This window comes from Lynx rufus, unplaced genomic scaffold (assembly GCF_022079265.1).
Source record: "Lynx rufus isolate CCGP_SWC_20201006 ecotype Redwood Valley unplaced genomic scaffold, mLynRuf1.p SCAF_16, whole genome shotgun sequence".
Classification (NCBI taxonomy): domain Eukaryota; kingdom Metazoa; phylum Chordata; class Mammalia; order Carnivora; family Felidae; genus Lynx; species Lynx rufus.
Window position 1 is genome coordinate 31,048,378 of NW_025814830.1, and position 19,882 is coordinate 31,068,259.

Genomic DNA, 19,882 nt, shown 5'->3' on the forward strand with positions numbered 1-19,882 from the left:
TCACAAACATACCGTGTAAAAATGTATATGCAGATTTGTTCATTGCAGCAATACTGGTAACAGTACTGGTAAAAGTCTCTCATCAGGAAGGGATTGCTTCAACTGTGGTACGTCACACAATGGAACCCCATGCAGCCACAAAAAGGGGTGAGGTAGGTCTATACGTGCTAACAGTAAAACTGTCACAACTAAGCGAAAGCACAAGTTGCAAAAAAGAGAGAATGTGTGGTTTGATTACATTTCTGTAAAAATAAAAATCGTTGATTTTTAAATGTTAGTAAATTACAAGATATATGCCAAAATTAACTATGGTTACCTCCAAGGAAGGAAAGAGTAGTGTGTGTGTGTGTGTGTGTGTGTGTGTGTGTGTGTGTGTGTGTGTGGGCGCGCGGCATGTGGTAAGGGAAGGCTTTCAGAATTTCTTACCATGAGCATATATTACTTTGGTAATCAGAATAAATAAATGTTACTTTAAACAATCCAAATATAAGCAGGGCCATTAAAAGATGTGATGTTCTGAATTGCCAAGCACTTTGTGGATGAGCTTTATAGACTGTTTTTGGGTAAGCAGGTCCCTTGTCCCCTTCTCTCAAGGTCAAAAAAGCCTAAGCAAAAATTCCTCCTTTCCCTTCATTCTACAACCTCTCTTCTGCCCAACAGTAATCATCCACAAAAAAGAAACATCTGATATGCTTGAGGGGTTTCCAGAAAACAAGACTTTCCCACTGGGAAGTTAGAGAGCACCCTGGGAAGAAAAATGGGGAGCTAACATTTGAGTTCTGCGTGGCATCTAAGAATTCCCAAGTCAATCAACTGTATCTACTCCGAAGAGCCCCTTCTGGTCTGGGAAGGCCCTCAAATGCCAGTGGGTCACCATGGAGGTAACGTGCTATGTAGATAAACATGTGCACACAAAGCACCGTGTCCTCAGGAGCTTTGGGGACGTGCTCGTTATAATGAGGTATTGAGATGCTGTCCCAGAGACCTGGGAGACCAAGAGAAATCTGCAGAGCCTGGAGTCAAAAGGGCCGCGGCATGAGAGTGCCTGCTTGAGAAGACCAGGCCAGTGATGGTGCTGGAAAAGTCCCAAGTCCATCCACTCGATGTCCTGTCGGCCTTACAAAGTCTGCTGGCGGTGGGCCTGCGGGCCCTCCTCGCTGGTGTCCGGGGGCCGGGGGGGGCAGGCACTGTCTCGGGCTCCCACACCTGTGGAACTGCTTGAATACGACAGAAGCTGCTCCAGGGGCCACTGTGACGCCGTGGTGACCCTGAGGGGCCTCTTTGCTTTCCCCCCACAATTGCTTCAGAAACTGTGAGTGTCCACACCTGCGTTCCCACAGTCACCTGTGCAGGACAAGCAGCAAAGACAGAAGAAGGAATGTTGTGGGAACAAGTGGCTTGTGTGAATAGTGGGCACCCCTGAGACGCCTGGGTATCGGGGTCTGCCCGTTGCTCCTGCTCTCTACAGGCTGTGGGAGGACGCAGGCCACAGCCAGAGGCCAAGCTGGCCGGCCACCCGGTTATGGCTGCCTTCACCTCCCCATGGCACAGCTATCCTCAGAGGGCAGGCCTGAGGGAGCCAGGGAAGGCTCATTTGTAAAGCAGATTTCCTTTGTTTTCACTCAACAAATACAACTGGTGCTTCCACTGCACCCTCTCTCACAGCGGAGTGGGCCACTTTTCCTTCCAGCTCGCGGGAGCTTCCAAATGCCACCAGAAGCAGCCCTCGGATCTGGCCCTGAGACCCCTGACCCTTGCCTGCTGGAGAACAGCAGACTCCACCAGCCTCCAAGCTAAGATGCTTTTTCAGAAGGGGCCATGGGGAAGAGGGGCAAAATGGGGAAGTGGAATGAACTATGGAGACACCAGCAAAAGGAAAGCAAAGAAGGGGCTAAGGCATCTTCTGGAGGTCACTAGAGATGATGTTTACCGCCTAGTCATTGGATTAGAAGGAAGGGTCAAGGCAAAACATGGCTTTCCCGGCTCGCCCAGTCTACTAGAGTCACCTGCGGTTTGCCCCATTCCCAGGATTAGTTCACCATACCTGTTCAACTTCTCATCCCTGGTCAAGAGCGTCCTTAAAAACGGCCCTCCTCACCTCTGGGACTCCCCCTGCTTTTCCTCTGGCTAGAACCTGCTCTTCTTTTTCACTCAGTCCTCTGTGGCCACGGGTCTTGGTTAACGGCCCCTTCCACACTGAAAACTCTCCATACGTTTCTTTTAAAACCTTTTATTCAATAATATATACTTTTAAAATTATAATATGTAACTGCCCGTCATGCCATGTATTGCCCCCGTTCCCCACTGTGGAGTCTGTGGTCGGCTAGTTAATGTGGTCTGCTGGAAAAACAGGTGGCCACAGGCCGAGTCAAGGGGCACGGGAGAGCAACAGTAACCAACAACCATTTTGCATACCCTTCACATTTCCCATGCTTTCTGGGTCAGGAGGAAGTCAACAGGAAGCCAAAGGCGTGTGAACCTTTTACATTCAGAAGTGAGGTTTGAAATACGGTGGCGGGCTGCCCTTCGGTTGGTCTGGTTCGTGCTCGCCAAACCTGCCACCATTTTGTGTCTGCTCACGGAACGTGATCGCGCTCTACACACGTTAAGACGTTTGATTTGGTTCTTGTTCTGCTTATGGAAAAGTGGGAGGAACCGCAACAGACCTGGGGAAAGAGATGGGAGGAGGGGAAAGACGACATTAATCAATCTGACCCGGAGTGAGGACAGGCCTCCACTTGCCTGTGGCTTCCTTCTCTCGAAGAGTGCTGGGAACAGTGTGCAAGCTTGACTTTCCCACGCCACTGTGTGGAAAACCTGGTAAGAACTAACTCTATGGTCTCGGGTTTCGAGTAATACCCTCTTCCTTCCTCTCGTGATCACCACTAGCAGACGCGGTTTCGGGTGCAGGCTCCTGGGAGGAAGAGGGGAAAGCTCCGGACACATCATGTGTGCCCGAGTCTCCTCCCTGCCTCTTGGGTTCAGAGTGCAGATTTAGGAGCACCGAGGCCTCTCGACTGTTCTGAGCAAGCTGAGTGACAGGCTCAACAGTCCAACGCTGGGTCCCCATCAGCCTTGACCCCGTTTACAGAGGATGTCTTGGGACTAATAATCAGAGGACTGTATTTATACCAGGAAAGTGCCCAGTCCACTAATAAACAAAGAGCAAAAAGGGAGCTCAAATATTTTTAACTCTCCCCTGGGAGCAGCTGTGAGGCATGACCTAAAAACCCCATTTTCCCTTCCATGTCCAGCACAGTGAAGTGGGTGGTGAGATGCCAGCAGCGGAATTCTAGAAGCAACGTCTCACAGATCGGCACTACATCGAGAGAAAAGGACTGTGCCCCTGGGAAGCTGTCACAGAAACATCGCTTCGTGAAAACTTCCTCTGGGTAAAGGAAGAAAGGCCTTTCTTGAGAAAGGCCACATGGTGCGTGAGGTTCAAGAAAGAAAGGACTATTTGCCTTTAAGCACTTCAGCAACTGATTTCCAAGCGTCCAGCGCCACTGAGGGTTCCATCAGTGAGAAGCACACTAATTAAAGACACCACCATCTGCCAAATGCAGACACACAATAGCGTGTGCCCGCTCTTGATGCAAGGAATGGGGGTGGGGAGAGGTTTTCATAAACGCAGAATACTCAGCCACAAAGGTTAAAGTTGTGCACTAAAATGGGCCAATCCCAGAAGCAGGTGCCTAGGAGAGGGATTCTGGAGCAAGTACCAAGAAACAGCACAAGCCCCACATGACACCACTCTAGTCCCACCTCTCTTGATAAAGGAAAGCTCCACACGAAGGTGGTGATGAACTGCAACCCCCATACACACATCTTTCCAGTTCAAGGTGCACCCCTCCTCTCCCCCAAGAGACAGGAAATACAAGTTTAAGGGCCTCATAGCAGTGGCTTGTCTCCCGCTTGGGAATCTGGTGGTTATCAACATTTTTATTTTTGAAAACAAGGTTTCACATGACACTTGTCTTTCCTCTAAGGGCAGCAGCACATCAATCAGACATCAGTCATCCAGTGATACAAAGAGGTGGCCAAGTGTGTCTGAAGTGATCATTTGGAAGGGATCACAACCCAGGCAGTGTTGCTGTTCTGCAAACAGAAGGAAATAGTTGGCTCCACGGTTCTTGAAGATTTATCCAAGCTTTCCACAGGGTGTCCAGATTTCTGTCCCAACCTCTTAGTCGCCATTTACAGCAAGAAAAGCCAGCAAGTGCAAAACTGTTAATTTATTGATTCCACGAAAGTTTGTTTTTTTTTTCAAACAATCCCCAATACATGCAGTTCAGGATTAAGTATCACATTTGTAGCACATTGTTGAGTCTCTACACAAAAGTACTCATGGCATCAGCTGTATAACCCATCACAACACTTTCCCCAGCCTCCACAACACCTGCTTGTCGTCGTTTCCATGAACACATCCATAGAGCTCAAAAGTGTTTGTTATTACTGGTTTTCTCTGCCAGATGTTTCACTGCCACCTCCCCTCCCCCATTCCCACCCTGGGGTTAATTTTTAGAAGCAGGATGTTATGCCACCTTAGACTTATTAAGCTCACTGAAAAACTCTGGCTCCTTGTGTGCTCCCGTGCACCCTGCTTTTGCTTTTAGAAGGGTTTCTATTTCAATGAACTTAACTCCAGCTTACCCCTATTATCTGCAGGAGGGAAGTTTGCTTTTTCCTGCGAGTGCCCATGCAGGAACACAGGTTTCTAAACAAATCGCTCAGTCTGAACTGGCATTAAGGGAAACTGCTAAGTGGGCTTAGAACCACTTCAATGCATATATAAAAATTCTTCCAATTGCTGCTTGTGTTCCCAAATAGTTTTGCTTCCATCCTCAATGCAGCACCTGGGAGAACCTAAGTCATTTCCCTGAGTAGGTGCGGACCGAGACCACGGCCGCCAGCTCTCTCGGGGACTCAGCAGCTGTCTGAGGGCGCCACCTTTCAGCGGCGCTGGAACCACTCCAGGGGGCAGTGCCCATCTCAGGGCGCATTCCACGTCATGAAGGTGGTACCCCTGACTCTCTGAAGAAGTCATGTTCCCTCCTCAAGACCTATCCCTTGACTGTTTTTCTTACTGGTTCCCTTTCCTTTAACCACCTCCTTGCTGAGCCCCCTCAGGATTACAAGCTCTTCTGTCTCCTCCATCCAAGCAGTCTGAGTCCCTTCCTTCTCTGCAAGGGAACACACTAGCTTTGAGCCCTGTGAGCAGTGATGCGCTAGAGAACGTCTGTCAGGCCTGGTGCAGCAGCCGGTGTTTAGGCGCCTCCAAGAGCCACCACTGGCACTGCTCTAATTGGTGAGAAGACCCAAGAACGCTTGTCTGCACTGTCCACTTGGCTTCTCCCACCCAGTCACCTCCCACAGGGACAGGACAAGAGCAGGCAGCTGATATGATCCAGGGGAGAGTGAACAGCAAGCAAACTGCAGATGAAAATATCACTTGGCGTTCCATCAGTTCTGCTCTCGCCATGGGACTCGTCAGCTGAAGCAAAGCCTCGCGCTTATGCTCACTTGCGGTCAATCAGACCAATCTGTATTTGGCATAGGAACTTTCTGTTCTCACCATACCAGGCCTATGTTGTCGAACACAGGCTGTACCTGAGATGATAGTGTAACACTACCCTGTTCCCCACATTTTTTGCTTTTCTTTAGGAAATAACCAAGTCCTTATCATAGGCACTTTTAACCTGTTATAAGGTAACAAAGCAAAAAAAATGCCTAATAAAAATTACTGAGATGAATTTAAGAAATAACATGCTGATCAAAAAGGATAGTGGGTGGGCAAATCTACCTTGGCTTAATCTAAATAGAAGAACAGACTCACACACACACTCTCTCTCTCTCTCTCTCTCTCCCCGCCCCCTCTCTCCCCTTCCCTGCCCCCCACACCCTGAACTCTCCATGACCATCTCCTAACCCAGGTAAGCATTCTGAAATCTTGAAGGAGCTAGGTACATCGGGACACAAAATGGCTACGGAGATGGGAAAGAAGAGAAAAGGTCTGGACTGGACTCACTTCAGTTTGGGAAAGAACCACCTACAGTCAGCCAGCCAGCTAAGTGTCAAGACCAGACTCAGAAAGGGGCAGGCTTTTGAAACTCAGCGATGCTAAGGCATGAAGAGAAGTGAAGAGCGTAGGTGGTGGAAAAGTAAAGCATACACGAAAAGGAAGAACGATTCCTGTGTCAGAGCCACAAGACAGGCAAGTTATTGTGTTTGCATCTACTAAATCATCAACGGAGAGAGGCTGGAGCACATCACCTAACTGTACTCCTCCAGATGCTTTCAATGCCTCTGGGGAACCCAACGGAAAAAATGGAGTTGCTACTTCACCAAGACTCTCCAGTATGCTCTCCCTGCCTGTTCCAGACAGACAACTACAAAAAAAAAAAGTGGAAGGGGAGAGAATGGGTGACGAAAAGGGGAGAAGTAGGGGGGCAAAAAAGACACAGTGGCACATCTCCCTGATAATCACCAACAGTGCTGCCTAGAGGGGCACATCAGAAGGCTTCTGCTGCCTGATGTGCCAATACAGGTCCAGCTGAGAGCTCATGTCTTGGCTTTTCAGGCTGAACAAATGGACTCGTCAATATACAGAATGTGCAACACAGACAGGTAGTATCGGCATGAGAACCTTAACTGAATGCATTTCCTGGCTTTGGGGTCTTACTTTTAAGTTGTAATCCGTGAGCTCAACTCTAGTAAGAGTTTTATTTGCATTTCAAATCCCCACCGACCAAACAACAAAAACAGAATCTACATGTAGAAATAGGACCTGCTACCAATACCAATATGATTTTATTGGAATATGGAATGTAAACAGAGGTTTTCAAACAATCAATCTAACCTTATAAAAATGTATGGCATTATTAAATAGTTAATAAAGAAATCCTAAAGTATGATGTGGGTAGACACCTCCAGCTCTGGCCTAGCTGTCAAGTTCCCACAGCTGTGGCATGGCTCTGCAGCTGGGGTGAGGGGGGACTGCCTGCAAAGCATACTGGTGACAAGTCCCCAAAAATGACATCAGCCCTACATTTTTTACTTTTTAAAGCAGAATCTAGCTTCCTTTGCTAACATGAAGGCTAGTGCCATGGGTCCCAAGCGTTGACACTTGCTCTATGTGCTCCAAATCCTCACCAAGCCCCTCGCATGATGCTCTGCTCATCCCTGGGAGTGGGCTGGCCCTGCACACAATCTGTCCCTGCAAGTGAGAAAGACTCAGCTTTGCCATCACATTCACGTGGTACCTCTCAGAGCTTAAAAACGCAGGTTACCCTGATTACAGAGGGAAACTGCTTCTCATGAGGATAAAACGAGGCAAAAAGGGGGGTTGGGGAGAATACATTTTTCTGACCCAACAGGTCTTTCCTAAATACATTCTAATAGGATGTTTCTCTCCCTCCCCAGCCTGCCTGAAGACTGACTTTCCAGCTTTCATTATGGTTGTGACCAAAAAGTCTCTTTCAGAGAGGTGTGTTAAAACAGGCACACGCACACACACACACACACACGGATGTATGTGCTGGGAAATGGTGAGGCTTTCCTTACAAGGCTGCAAAAGGAAAAAAAAGGCTACACAGAAAAAACAGCAACAAGGTTTTATGGTTAGGCAAATCAACAAAGGTTACAGTGAGCTCCAAGTTATGCACTTTGCATCGAACTTTTGAGGAGACAGACGGCCCTGGACACAGCGTCACAAGGTTTAAAGTGATGCCTTCTGACAGCAAAGGGGACCCTTGTGAGAGTGACTGCAGTTTGCTCCCAAATGAATACACTTAGAAGAAAACTGCAGGGATGAGGTACATTTCCTAGAGAGCTCATGTCATAAAAAAATACATAAAACATGAATTTGTAAAAGAGCTTAAAAAAAAAATACTGTCACTGTTTTAATATCTCCTTTTCGTAAATGAGGCTGGTGTGTCAGTATAGACTGCTGACATTTTGCTAAAACTTGAGCCTGAATCTCACCAAAGGAAACCCAGACCACAGTGGAATAGATAGGAAGTCAGATATTCAGAGCTTGTTGACTGAACAGGTTAATTCAACAGCGGTCTCCTGTTAAATAAACGCAAATGCACAACAACTCCGAGTCTCTCATCTCCCATGCATTCCAAAGGGAGTGTTCCCTCAGATCCTGAACTATGTGCATCGTCACACTGCCAGAATGGCGGCTCCCTGTAGTAACTAGTACTGGGGAATTTCTTTCTTTCTTTCTTTTTGACATTTAGGTCTTTACTCTTCTTTGCATTTAGAAGGAATGACTAGAACTTCTTTTTATCACATTGTAGTTTCCTTCAAGATTTGTGTTTGGTTGGTTGATTTTATTGGCAAGCATCAATGCCGCATTACCCGTCGCCTTCCAGACTTCACCGGGCTGCCGTGAGGCCACTGGAAAGCACAGCGTTGTCTGCACAAGGTTGGGACTGCTCCTTCACCACGGGGTCTGCAAGGAAACAGGACAGAAGTCAGCTGAATCAGGGCTGGTAGGTGTGGGAGACACCATCATGACAAAACCCCTTCCACGGTGACATAGACAGACTGACAGGGAAGACAGAGTCAGAAGGGCAACGGAAATCACAGAACTAGGGGCGCCTGGGTGGCTCAGATGGTTAAGCATCTGACTCTTGGTTTCGGCTCAGGTCATGAGCTCAGTTTCGTGAGTCTGAGCCCCATACTGGGCTCTGCACTGACAGTGTGGAGCCTGCTTAAGATTCTCTCTCTCACCCTCTCCCCGCACTAATAAACTTTTTTAAAAATTAAAAAATAAAAACAAATTACAGATCTAAGGTTATAGAAAAATCAGACATTGAAAAACGATCAGGGGAATTTGCTCTTAGAGTCAACTCTTAACACTTCCCTCAGAAGGCAAATTCAATCTCTGAGGCCCATGGAAAACAGAGGCCCAGACTCACTAACTTCCCACTGTTCAAAATTACTACTTATTTTCTTATGTGTTCCTTTCCTTGAATACTGTCATATCCAACCCCCAATTTCTTCAAATCATGTGTGCTAATGAGTACTCTGGAGCAAAGGGAGAATGAAAAGAGCCATTAGAAGACCTATCAATTTTAAGCAACAGTCATTTGAAACATTTTTTTTTTTCTTACAAAAGATGTGTATTCAGAAAAGCAAATAAATCACGAATTACTTACTATAAAACACTGGAATTCTTAGTTCAATTTAACTCAAAGGGTAAAAACGGCTTCCTGTGCCAGAAGTTGGAAAGAGGACATCTGAGTTGCACTTGTCTGAGGTCTAGAAGACCAAAGGGTAAAACCTTTCCAATTTGCTGTCTACTAATGCTTACAGGCCAAGAGGTTCAAGATTTATTTTCTTCAGGTAAGATTTGTTTAATCTTAGGGGGTGGAGGGGAGGAGGGAAGACAGCATACTGGCCAAGCAACAGACAGGCTGAAGGTTTTCTTCTCAATTCAGAGAGTGAACAGAGACGGGTCCTGTAACGTTCATCCCCAGTCTCCCCTGTGCCTGGACTAAGTCATCTCACGTCGCCAACAATTAAGGGGAAAGTTTGTTGGAGACATCTTTATCGGTGAGGGGTGGGGAGGCCTGTATGCATGCAGACAATAAGCAACCACATGCACTGAATACATACACACACTTTGAAGTGAGACCTAAAAATTCTTTAACGCAGGTGAGATTTTAGTGCAGTCCTTCCATACCTGCTTTCCTTTCCTCAAATTCCTTTTGTTTATTTAACTCATTTCCTTCTTTGAAAATACACTACAGTCACCTTATCACTTTTAACTAACTACTTGGTTTTTGAAGGGAAGAATACCTTTGGTTAGGTTTCCATACAAATATATACACTTGAAAACAAATTTTAGATACTTGTGATCTATAAGCTCAGGGCCACAGGGAATGGTCCCTCCCGGACTCGAGGGAGCTTAGGCAGTGAACAAGCAAACCCCTCTGCAGAGCAACTGCAAAGTTGTCTCAACGGTCTAGAACTAATGAGGCCAAATTCTAAGGACGATTCAATACAAATACCTAGAATTCTCTTGACTGATCTCAAAGATGAAGAGAAGTATTTTTCCTTTAGTAAGTTATGCCCCTGAAAACAGTCCCTGGAGACTCACAGAAGTACGGGTGCTCCATGGCCTCTTTGGCAGTCAGTCTCTGCTGATGGTCGTATCGCAGAAGTTTGTCCAGAAGATCTAGGGCCTCGGGGCTGACGAGATGTCTGTTCTCACTATGGATAAAGTTTTCCCAGCGTTTCCGTGAATGTCTGAGAAAAAAGGGAAGCAATAGTATTCTGAGATTAAATTCAACAAGGATCCTGATGCATTAGGGCTAAAGCCAACAAAATCTTAGAATAATGCACTGATTCCAAGCTTGTGAAACCTCATTCTCGCTGGTACCTGCCCCACCCCCACACAGATACACTCGCAGCATCCTAAAATAAAAACTGTGCTCTATGACTGATAAATAAAATTAGCTCTAACTTCTACATCTGATTTATTTTGTGGCACCTTTCTAGATCACTTTTTATGCCTCAGGCTTTTAGTCAATTTTGGTGAGGCGCAGAGGTGATGGGAGTTATTTTTGTTGTTCAGCAGAAATATTTAGAGAGCTAGCCTCAGAAACATAGAGGTTCCATAAACCACTGTTTGAATATTGTCAACACATTTACTTTTCAACACTACTGCACTGTACCTGAAAATATGCTTTCAAATTTGCTATCTTGTGGAAAATCCATTACACCGAACAAGAAAAATTGTAACAGTCTTACTCCTAGAAGAATCAGAGCTTTCTAAAATAAGCACATGCTGTACCAGAAAGCTGGTTTCTGTAACAGGATTTTGTCTTCAATTTTTTACTGATTGACAGACTATCTCTTGGAGAAGTACAACAATTGAAAGACACATGTAAACACTGCCCAAATACTCTCAAAAAACAAGTTAAAAAAAATACACACGGGAATAAAGAAGTGTATTTCAATTCTGCTAGGATTAGCCAGCGATTTCAGCCAACACTCCCACTTTTGAAATGGGGTAAAACCCTCTTTCTCTCTCCCTCTCTCTTACTTACTGTCCCAGGATATCGTTGAAGTGCGGATCTAGGTCTATGTGATACTTCTTCAGATAGCCATACAGCTCATCTGTACCCAGAACCTTGGCAATGCGAACAAGCTGAAACACAAAACAAACTGACCAAATCACTGAGCACAGGGCTCACTGCAAGCCTGTGAGGTGCTATCCCAAGGAATTAGGGGACTTCCACATCACTCTACCTCCAGACACCAGATACAGACTGGAGCCGGGGGCTGACAGGCGGCAGACACAAGGACACAATGTTCACAGAAAGCAAATTTCCAAACTGCCTTTAAAATGGTAACAACTTATGACAATAATCTAGAAGCTGACGAGTACAAGAGGCATCACCTAAGGACTAGAATCTAGTTTTATTTAGACAAGGAGTGCGTGACTTCACAGACTCACTCTGGAAGTTGGGCATAATATCACTTTATCTGTTATGTTTGGGGACCTGGTAACCACAGACAAAATTTCATGAAATTCTTTACCCTGAAGGAAAACTTATGTGCAGACACTCAACGATATTTAGTAGCTCAAGGGTATCACCCCTGTCAAAGTACTCCATTTTCTCGGCTTCTGCCCCTACACAGGGAGGGGCTAGTTAGTGTTTGCTCACCTGGTCGTAGTTGTCCTGTCCATGGAAGAAGGGCTCCTTTCGAAAGATCATGCTTGCTAACATACAGCCCAAACTCCACATGTCCAAGCTGTAATCATACATCTGAGGAAAATAAGGTTGGCCTGTCAGGGAAGGGTGTTACAAACTCATTTTTCAGATCTGAATTTCTAGTCTTCAGGGTGACCTTTGCACATATTTTACAATTTGAAGCAAAAAAAAAAAAAAGTCATTGAGAAAAATTTGAAATTATCACTTTGGGTGGGGTTTTCAATATATCCAAACTGCTAAATAAACAGCAAACGGGGAGAAGCACTAAGGCAATACACCCCAAATGCACAGGTGCTTGGCTAACAGTTTTACCTGATAGTCCACGAGGAGCTCCGGGCCCTTGAAGTACCTCGAGGCTACACGGACATTGTACTCCTGAGCAGGGTGGTAGAACTCTGCCAGGCCCCAGTCTATCAGTCGCAGCTACAAACATGACAGAAATCAAACATGTAAAACATGTAGTTCTAGACTCCTGTGCCTTGGAACCAGGCCCCATCACACTGGCTACCAATTACATGGGCCACATAAAAAATGTCAGCAAGCGCACTGGCAAAAATTACACTTTCAGTAACTGTGGAAGAGGTCATTTCTAGAGCAGAGCACTTAAAATGCTATTTGCCTTTTCTTTTTGAAAATTTAAATTATCCTGGGCTTCTCATTCTCTTTAGATCAATAAAACTTAAGCTTTTCTTTCTGTCTCCATAGCACTTCCATGTATAACACATTCCCATCATTAATAGCTTCCATTATAAGTTCTAGCCACAACGGAAAGGGTTGGGGACATACAACCCCAGTCCAGGATCAAAGCGCTGCTCCAGCTTCTCATTAATCTAAGTAACTGATTCATTTACTCATCTATCAGGGACAACCAGAATTGAATATCAAAATAAGGAGGGACCCAAGTGTACTTTTGAGGCTAGGCAGATTGGTCTGAGGGTCATTAAATGAAGTAGAAACCATCAGCTGTAGTTTCTTTGCAGGGTCCTCCAGAAAACCATGACCAAAATAAACAAGGGACTATAGTTAGGTTCAGCTGTCTACTTTCCTTGTGTACTATACTTATGCAAAGTAGAAAGCAACCCTGGAGACTAAGAAGTAACAGAAGCCCGCCAAAGAAAACAGCATGGGTCTCCAGTACCACCTCAGTACTGGCCAGCATTTTGGTCGGCGGTAAGCCTTCCAAGGAAAGATTTGTTGCTGCCTGGCTGCAACGGTACCTTTTTCTGTTGATGATCTATCATGACGTTGTGAGGTTTCACATCCCTGTGCATGATTCCCTTGCTGTGGCAGTAATCCAGAGCCTATTAGATAAGAAAGCACAGAGAAAAATAAGCAAACCGTCTACCAATTCCCAATGCAAGCATATTCTTATTTGTGATAGCTTGACTTGAGTATCTCCTAAAGTGCAGCTTACTGTCTGTAACAGATGAGAATAAACACGCTCAGAAGATATCCCTTGCTCTCTGCCCACTATGCTGGCAGCTGGTGGAAAGGGGGCTATGTTAAAAAGGAGACAGAGACACTTTGGACACTCCTCCTACTTGTAGTCGGTAACACTTTACCAGCCACCTAGACTCAGAAATCATACATCAGCCTGTTAGTCTAGTTCAATGGGTTTAAAAACAGATCTTGGAAACCCACTAGAGTCACTTCTCATAGGGGGTTCAAATGCCACGCCAAGAGTCCCTGTGGACACGAAGAATGGTATCTAAACGTACTGTTCAACATGGCTTATGTTTTACACAAGTGCCCCATGTGGATTTTTGAGATTAACAAGTATTCTAGTATTAGTATTTTCCTTCAAAAATAATCCCCAAGGGGTGCCTGGGTGGCTCAGTCGGTTAAGCGTTGACTTCTGCTCAGGTCATGATCTTAAGGTTTGTGGGTTTAAGCCCCGTGTCGGGCTCTGTGTATGTGCCTATATGTATATAGGCATTTTGGAGAGGTTTTATACGTTTTCCTAGTGATCCATGACCCCAAACAACTTAGGAACCATTCGTCTATCCATTTTACAAAGCTTTTTAGAATTCTTTACCTAAGTGTTTACCTAGACTAAAAAAACTAAAACAAACAAGCAAACCAAAACCCATGGAGCCTGCTTCAAATTGTGTCTCCTTCTCTCTCTGCCCCTCCCCCACTTGTTCGCTAGCTCTCTCTCTCTCTCAAAAATAAACATCAAAAAAATAATTTAAAAACAATCCCTGAGCCAGTTGGCCTTTAAGAATTATATTCTGGGGGCGCCTAGGTGGCTCAGTCGGCTAAGTGTCCGACTTCGACTCAGATGATGATCTCATGGTTCATGAGTTCGAGCCCTGCATTGGGCTCTGTGCTGACTGCTTGGAGCCTGGAGCCTGCTTTGGATTCTGTCTGCTCTCCCCCACTCATGCTCTGTCTCATTCTCTCTCTCAAAAATAAATAATAAGCATTTTAAAAATTTTTAAAAAAACATTACATTTTTACTCTAAGGAAGGATATTACTACGTTATATTTCTACTCTAAGGGAGGATATTGCTTCCTAAAAGATGAATGATATGCAGGTAAGATTTTTAACTGTACAATACTTTTTTTTTTTTTTTAGCACGTTTATAGAGTTGTACAACTATCACCATAATCCAGTCTTTACCATCTTCCCAAGAATTTCCCTTTAGCTTGCCTGTGATCAATCTCATTTCCCATTTGCCCCCTACCTCAGCCTTAACCACAAACCTGCTGTTACTATGGATTTGTCTTTTCTGGACGTTCATTAAGTGAAAAATACAATATACAGCACTTTGTCTATCTTCTTTCGCTCAACAGGTTGCTGAGATTCATCCGTTACTTTCTTCTTGCTGAGTAGTACTCAACTGTGCGGACGCACTAGTCGACGGCCATCAGAGCTATTTCCAGTTGTTAGCTATTATGAACATTCATGCACAGGTCTTTGAGAGGGCATAGGCTTTCATTTCTTTTATGCAGATTCCTAGGGGTGGATGTGCTGTGCTGTATGTTAGTTTACATCAGACTTTTCAAGAATGTCCTAAATGTCTTCCAAAATGCCTGCTCCATTCTACATTCCCATCAATAACGTATGAAGGCTTCTTTCTCCACATCCTCGCCAATGCTGGTCATTGGTTCATCTTTGTAATTACGATGATTCTGACAGGTTTGAAGTGGGATCTCATTGTGGATTTGAATTGTATTTTCTTAATGAGTCATCAAAGTTGAACATTTCAGGTGTTACTGGTCATCCTCTATTTTCTTCGGACAAATGTTGATTCAAATCTTTTGCCCATTTTTTCTTCAGGCAGTTTGTCTTTGGTGTTCAAGAATGCAAAAATTTGCTCTAAATCTCCTTTTCTAACATAGTATCTATTTTCATAAATTTCAAATTGGGCACTTTGGCTGGTCTCAAAAAGCACTGCAGCCCACTCAAATGTTATTCCCTGGGTAACAATACTTGCGGCCATCCATCATCTTGTGGTACCTACTATGTGCTCGGCACTGAGTGCTCTTGGTAGAGTTTTCCTCGGGACAAAATTAGGGTTTCTCAACCTCAGCACCACTGACGTGTTGGACCGGGGAATTCCCGGTTCTGGGGAGCAGTCCTGTGCAGGGCAGGATGTTTACGAGGCTCCCTGGCCTCTTCCGACCAGATGCCAGTTAGCACTCCTCCAAACTCTGACAACCAAAAGTGGTTCCACATATCGCCAAATTGACTTGGTTGAGAACCACTGGACTAGGCATTTTTACATAGGAGAGAATGCGTAAGTCCGAAAATGATCCCTAGGATTGGTATTCTGGGAACAAGCAAATCTTGCTTTCCCCAGACACAGGGTATGATGTTTCTTATATGTAGGTTTAAAACAGGCAAAACTAAACTTGGTGGTAGAGGAGGGGATCCTGAAGAGAAGGGACACATGAGACCTTTTGGTGTACTCATAATATTCTTGACCAGCCCTGTCCAACAGAACTTTCTGCAATGACAGAAATATTCTAAATATCTGCACTGTCCAATATGGCAGCTACTAGCCACATGAGGCTACTGAATAAACAAACTGTGGCTACTGTGATTAAGCAAAGGAACTTTAAATTGAAATTAAAATTTAAGTAGCTACCTGTGGGAAACAGCTACTATAATGGACAGCATAGTACCACATATATCTGGGTGAAGGTTTTACTTATGTGAAATCCAAAAACCTGCACACTTAAGAATTGTTCATTTATGGAGCTTCTACTTCAATTTAATTTTTTTCTTTGTTTTGTTCCACAAAAACAGTTGTAGCAAGATTCCACAGTGGCTTTGTGGCAATTTTTTCTGAAACCAGGGCTCCTGAGGACAGACCTCCCTGGATCCGAATCAGGAGACCAGACAGTGTACCCAGCAACGACTCAATAGCCCTCAGCCTCAGTTTCTTCTACATTTTTGGGAGAAGCTACATATTTCCCCTACCCTATCCCCATTTTTTTTTTTTTTTTTTACCCGAAGAGAAAATTTAGCAAGTGTTGATTCTGTTATTTTGCCTGGTCTTCACCCAAAGGAATGAACTAATTAGGATCATAATACCTGGGATGTGAGAAATATCTGAGGAAAGCAAAAGTTGAACAAGTACAGTAAGAGAATTAATTCTTTTGCCAACTTCACTGGTCAGACTCCCTGTGGAGTTACTGACATGCTTTTAGATTCCTTGGGGAAGTTATTTCAGTTTAGAATCTGATATTATCTGACCATTAAGCATGAAAGACATTTTTCAAGCTTCATCTAGGGTTGTGTGCCACATTAACAGAGAGCAAGCCCTTACTGCCTAGCTGCTAGGGACATCAGACACAGAGAACCACCACCTGAATGACCAGCCTGCGAAGACCTGTGCCACTGGGATGTCTTCACCCGATCTAAGGACAACTGTGCTGGGTTATAAATCTTCACCTTTGGTGTGCACTAAGTTAAAACCACAAAAATCTTAACCCCTTACTTAAAAAAAATAACCAAGTGACAGATTTGGATTATAGCTCTCATAGGGTGAATGCATGGGGTTCTCTGGAAAGGGCCTCCAGGAAAGGAGCTAAGCCTGAGAGCTCACAAGACCACAACACTGCAAACCTCTTCCCACCAACGCCTTCGTTCTGGTCTGGAGAGGACATGGAGAAAGGTGTGATAAACCCAGCTCTACCTTCACATGTTTCTGATCTTACTGATAAAAGAAAGACCCATCAGTTTTAAGAGTGATCCACCTAAATCCACCACCTTGGTACCAATGACAAGTGGTTTGTGCAAGTGCTTATAAGAAAACACATTCACTCCCCACAGCCAGTTCTTCAAAGTCCCACTTCCTAAAGCCTCGCCTTAATTTGGGATTTTGTTCAAGCAACCGTTCGCAATCCCATCAAAACTCAATCTTGGCAATTTTCTTCAATAGTGCCAGTAGCTCAGTCATCTCTACTCTTTCAGAGGTCTTGAATTGAGACCCACAACCCCCATAAGACTTTAGGTAATACTGTATATGTATATAGGCATTTTGGAGAGGTTTTATACGTTTTTCTAGTGATCCATGACCCCAAACAACTTAGGAACCATTCGTCTATCCATTTTACAAAGCTTTTTAGAATTCTCTACCTAAGTGTTTACCTAGACTAAAAAAACTAAAACAAACAAGCAAACCAAAAAAACATTCCTCCATCAACCATTAGTGTTTCAGAATTTCCATCTTGGGATTACTAAGTCTCCTAGAAAGACGGACCATCCATCACCTCTTCTTGCGCGTCAAGGTTAGTCAGGGCCAAAGAGTAGGTTGGGAAGGGGATTATGAGAGATGGCAAGATAAAGAAGGCCAAAAATGCCTACCATCCCAGTACGCATTCCCTCCACACTGTGACTTCAATGCTCTTCCCATCAAATAGTCTACCTCTCCACCCTTTGAACCCAGGCCTGGCCCATGACTTGCTTTGGCCAACAGGGCATTTAGTAGACATTTATACAAGCAGAAGCCTGAGAAGTGCTTACACATCAAACTTTGCCCTCTCATGCTATTAAGAAGCCAGAGACCACCATGGGAAGAAGCAGCCTAGACTAAACCCCTGGAGGACAAGCCTTGAGGTATTCCAGCTGCCATCCCAGATATGTGAACGAGGCCATCCTGGACCAATGTGCTCTAGTCAAGGTGACCCAGACCAAAAGACTCATCCAGCTAACCCACAGATTTTTTAAAAAAAAATCATTAAGTTTGGGGTGATTTGTTATACAGTGAAAACCAATAGTATTAATTAAGCAGCAAAAAGAAAACCCAAGGGCCAATAAAAGCTATGAAGGAGGTTCTGATTTCTGGTATAATGTCCCTAGTATCTCTTGACTTGGCCATCTTTCTCAGTTCCACTGAGAAAGTTTCTATGTAAAGATCCTGCAACAGAGATCTCAGTGTAAGTTAAAAAACAACAAGAAAACTCCCACTTCACTAAATTCTCTAAGTATCAAGAAAGAGTCTGAGATCTCTTTGTCCCCCCCCAAAAACTTCTCTTTTAACGAATACACCTGAAAAACTCCACTGCTTATTATGAATGTCACTTACCTTAAGCAGCTCATACATATAAAACCGGATATCAAAGTCTGTCAGGATCTGGTATAGTTGCTGAAACAGATTTCAGAAAACAGAAAGTTAATTTAGTCTCATCATATCTTGTCATCCCAAACATTGGTCACCATTCTCTATAAACTTAGTACTTAAGTCCCTAAAGAATCCCAGGAATTTTTACCGTCTGATCTGGAACAAATGGGGACAAAGACCAAAGATGAGGGTCTAATACTTCAGTCTCTTGTTAAGGCTAAGAAAAAAAAAAGGAATTCCAAGGGAAACATTCAAGCCAACACGGATCTTTTAAAAACTTGTTTAATGCTCCAGGATTTCAACACCCACAATTACATTATTACGGAAATGAAGTCCAAGTTGTCCAACTGTCCTCATATTCTTACTACAAGCATAGCATAGCAGTACAGTGTGCTGTAGAGAACTAAGTGGAGAGCAGGACTTGAAGAATTTCATCAGCCCATGTGGCAAGTGGCCACATCTCATGAGTGTATCTGCTCACAGAAACAGGAGGAAAGTGACTGCGATAGCCCTTGGAGATGGTAAGAGGCTTAGGAGAGGAGCAGGGGAGTGAGATGCTGGAGGAAAAAAAAGAAGAGTGACAGGAAGTGAAAATGACTCCAGGCAAAAAGGACACATGAAAGAGTTCTCATTACCAATAATCCAAAGGAACACCCACTCTGAGTTTTTTCAAAATTTCAATTTCTAGGAGACAGAGTAGCATTTATATATCCAGGTTCATTAGAGTCATCACAGAACCTCATCAGAAACTATACTATTATTTTTGGTAATCAATTCCAAGCAGAGCTCTTTCCCCATCAGTCCAAAGCAGCACTGTCTATAAAACTAATCAGTGCACCTTTATTAAACTTATTTTGTTTCTTTATTGGAAGACTCAGGCAATGGAGGGAAACTCTCTAACGAGCAGTGACCAGCCTATATAACGTGTCTGTGGAAGAGGGGAAAGCCAAACTACACATCCTTATTTGTTTGCATTCATACGAATGATATGAAGACCTTAATAAAACATGGTTTCACATGTATGCATGTGGGGGATGGACTGCTGGGGCTCAGGGAAATAAGACTTTTAATCACATACCATTTTATAATTTTAGATCCACGTAAATATAACCCCTGTTCAAAAAGATTAAGAAAAACAATCGGCCAAGAATCAAATTTAACACTAAGAACACCAGGACTTGTTTTTCCCTGTTAATAAGTGAGAGTAATTCTCCCCTCCAGCTTGGCAAGAATATCTGACTTCATCAGTCTCTGGGAGCAGCTGGCTCAGCGCAGCACAGGGAATGAGGACACACGGACCGGGACACCGGCGGCGCTGGGAGCTGCTCCGCTACTGGAAACTAACCTGGGGTGGGAAGGAAAGCATCCGGGCACGTGGCACCAACACGCCACCACTTCTGTTCAGGAGCTAAACACCCAAGCGTTCTGTTGTCCCCCAGCTCCACACGGCAGGGAAGACTTTGCAGGCAGCGTCCCAGCACCAGTATGGATGGACTCCTCCTTGGGAGGAGCTCTCCCAGCTCTCCTCTGGGAGATCCCTCCCAGAGATGCACCAAGTTGAACCTCATGTCAATA

General features: G+C 44.4%; 1 protein-coding gene across 4 annotated transcripts in view; it reads right to left on the reverse strand.

The window, feature by feature from the left end:
• Positions 1–332: 332 nt before the first annotated feature.
• Positions 333–19,882, reverse strand: part of CSNK2A2 (casein kinase 2 alpha 2) — a 40,689-nt gene continuing 21,139 nt past the window's right edge. For 2 of the 4 annotated variants that reach the window (XM_047078502.1, XM_047078499.1), the window contains 7 exons: positions 18,272–18,331; positions 12,950–13,033; positions 12,045–12,155; positions 11,685–11,786; positions 11,064–11,164; positions 10,112–10,260; positions 4,221–8,458 (listed from right to left, as the gene is read on the reverse strand). In XM_047078502.1, the coding sequence (XP_046934458.1) occupies positions 8,382–8,458; positions 10,112–10,260; positions 11,064–11,164; positions 11,685–11,786; positions 12,045–12,155; positions 12,950–13,033; positions 18,272–18,331 (684 nt within the window). In that variant the 3' untranslated portion in view covers positions 4,221–8,381. Of the gene's footprint in view, positions 2,667–3,924; positions 4,099–4,220; positions 8,459–10,111; positions 10,261–11,063; positions 11,165–11,684; positions 11,787–12,044; positions 12,156–12,949; positions 13,034–18,271; positions 18,332–19,882 lie in introns of those variants that run through there. The other 2 variants (XM_047078500.1, XM_047078501.1) reach the window with 2 other exon arrangements.